Source organism: Propithecus coquereli, unplaced genomic scaffold (genome assembly GCF_000956105.1).
Source record: "Propithecus coquereli isolate 6110/MARCELLA unplaced genomic scaffold, Pcoq_1.0 Scaffold205, whole genome shotgun sequence".
Classification (NCBI taxonomy): Eukaryota; Metazoa; Chordata; class Mammalia; order Primates; family Indriidae; genus Propithecus; species Propithecus coquereli.
In genome coordinates, this window is record NW_012145523.1 from 1,050,429 (window position 1) to 1,052,303 (window position 1,875).

At 35.3% G+C, this 1,875-nt stretch overlaps 1 protein-coding gene across 1 annotated transcript in view; it reads left to right on the forward strand.

The window, feature by feature from the left end:
• NVL (nuclear VCP-like) overlaps positions 1-1,875 on the forward strand; it is a 70,622-nt gene that overhangs the window by 66,341 nt on the left and 2,406 nt on the right. Inside the window, exon 21 of the mRNA XM_012644037.1 lies at positions 963-1,076. Within this exon, the coding sequence (XP_012499491.1) occupies positions 963-1,076 (114 nt within the window). The remainder of the gene's footprint in view (positions 1-962; positions 1,077-1,875) is intronic.

Consider the following 1,875-nt stretch of genomic DNA (forward strand, 5'->3'; position numbering starts at 1 on the left):
AAAAAAAAAAAAAAAAATACAAAATCCATGTATTATGTGATAATTGGAGGCCATCTCAATAGCTATGCACCATCTTTCACGTTTGATACTGTCTTTGATTTCACTATTTTGGTGTGTGACCATAAAAGATTCATTTGTGATCAGCATTCCAACCATGCCAAGTACAGAAATAGCCTTTACTTTACTTGGTTCCTGTGACAATTGTTTGATCAGTTACATTTTATGGGTATCTTTGCAATACTATAGAATACCTTTCTTCAAAAAGACCTACCTTAGGGCAAGGCACAGTAGCTCACCCCTGTAATCCCAGCACTCTGGGAGGCCGAGGCAGGAGGACTGCTTGAGCTCAGAAGTTCCAAATCAGCCTGAGCAAGAGCGAGACCCCATCTATACTAAAAACAGAAAAATTAGCTGGGCATCGTGCCACACGCCTGTAGTCCCAGCTATTCAGGAGGCTGAGGCAAGAGGATCATTTAAGCCCAGGAATTTGAGGTTGCAGTGAGCTATGCTGATGCCACTGCACTCTACCCAGGGCAACAGAGCAAGACTTGGTCTCAAAAAAAGTATAACCCCCTTCTAATCCAGTGTTGACATTATTTTATATTATATATAAAAAGTATATTATTTATGACCCCATAACATCTAACTGTGTGTTATCCACTCTTAAGTGCTATATAATTCTGTCTATTCCGTGTTAAATTTGTTTGAATTATCTTAGAACAATTCTGCTTCTTCTTCATAAACACCACCATTAAGTTCAATACTACAAAAGGTTACGTATTTATGAGCAAATGAGTGATATGTCTTTTTGGGTAGTACTGGATTAAAATCTGATGAGCAGAATATGTCTGGCTTGAATACTGTTCTGAAAAAAAATAGAGCCTATTTTATCGCTAATCTCAGCGTTCCCCTTGTAGGCTTGGAAGTCTTTGAAGGGAAACTAAGTTATAAATCACAATTAGAATAACATACTGAGATATGTATATTTATGCATTTCCTCTACAGGTAAACTCAAGATTAGTCATAAGCACTTCGAAGAAGCTTTCAAGAAAGTAAAACCATCTGTATCAAAAAAGGTAAGATATATCACATTGGAGATTAAAGAACAAGAAAAGATAAGAAATGCTCTTCAATGTATAAAGGGGAATAGAATTAAAACCAGTAACTATTAATTGTAAAACTCTGTTTTATAGTTTATTTTATATATCATTTCTACTTCCTGACAAAAATTGCATGTTTCATTTTGACCTGAAAACAAACAAAATAATTGTCTTCGTGAGAGTGTTCTTGAGAGATTTTAATTTTGTGTTTCTTAGTGACTGGAGCATAGTTCTAACTAGATTCTCTAACAACTACTTATTCAGAGAGAATGACCTCTTGTGTCTGTTTCCACAATCTCAGAATTTGTAATCAGTCTCATTCAAGTATTATTTGACTTACCCCACCCTTTCTGACAAATGGTTTCTTATCTTCTTGTAGCTAGATTGTACCCAAACTAAGCCACAGGGACTTAGCTACCATTTCAGGGAAGTAAAAATATCTTCACCATAGGTAGAAGGGTGAAAAAGTTATGCCAGGTTTTACATGTTTGTTTCTTACCATGTTGAGGTATTGCTTGTAATAAGTTAAAATGGTTGCTATTAAATGAAGTCAGGTTATATTGTGACACTTACAAAGAGTGATACAGGGAAATATCCAACCCTATGAAGTGTCTGAATTGGATACTGTTGTGGTAAGCTTTGTTCACTTGGGTATCATACTGCTTCCAGATTCCTACAAGTATAATATGCCTTAGCCAAGGTACACTGTTTATTGACTATATTAAACTTCCTTTAAATTTATTACCCTAGGCTCAACGTTTCTTTTTTTTTTTTT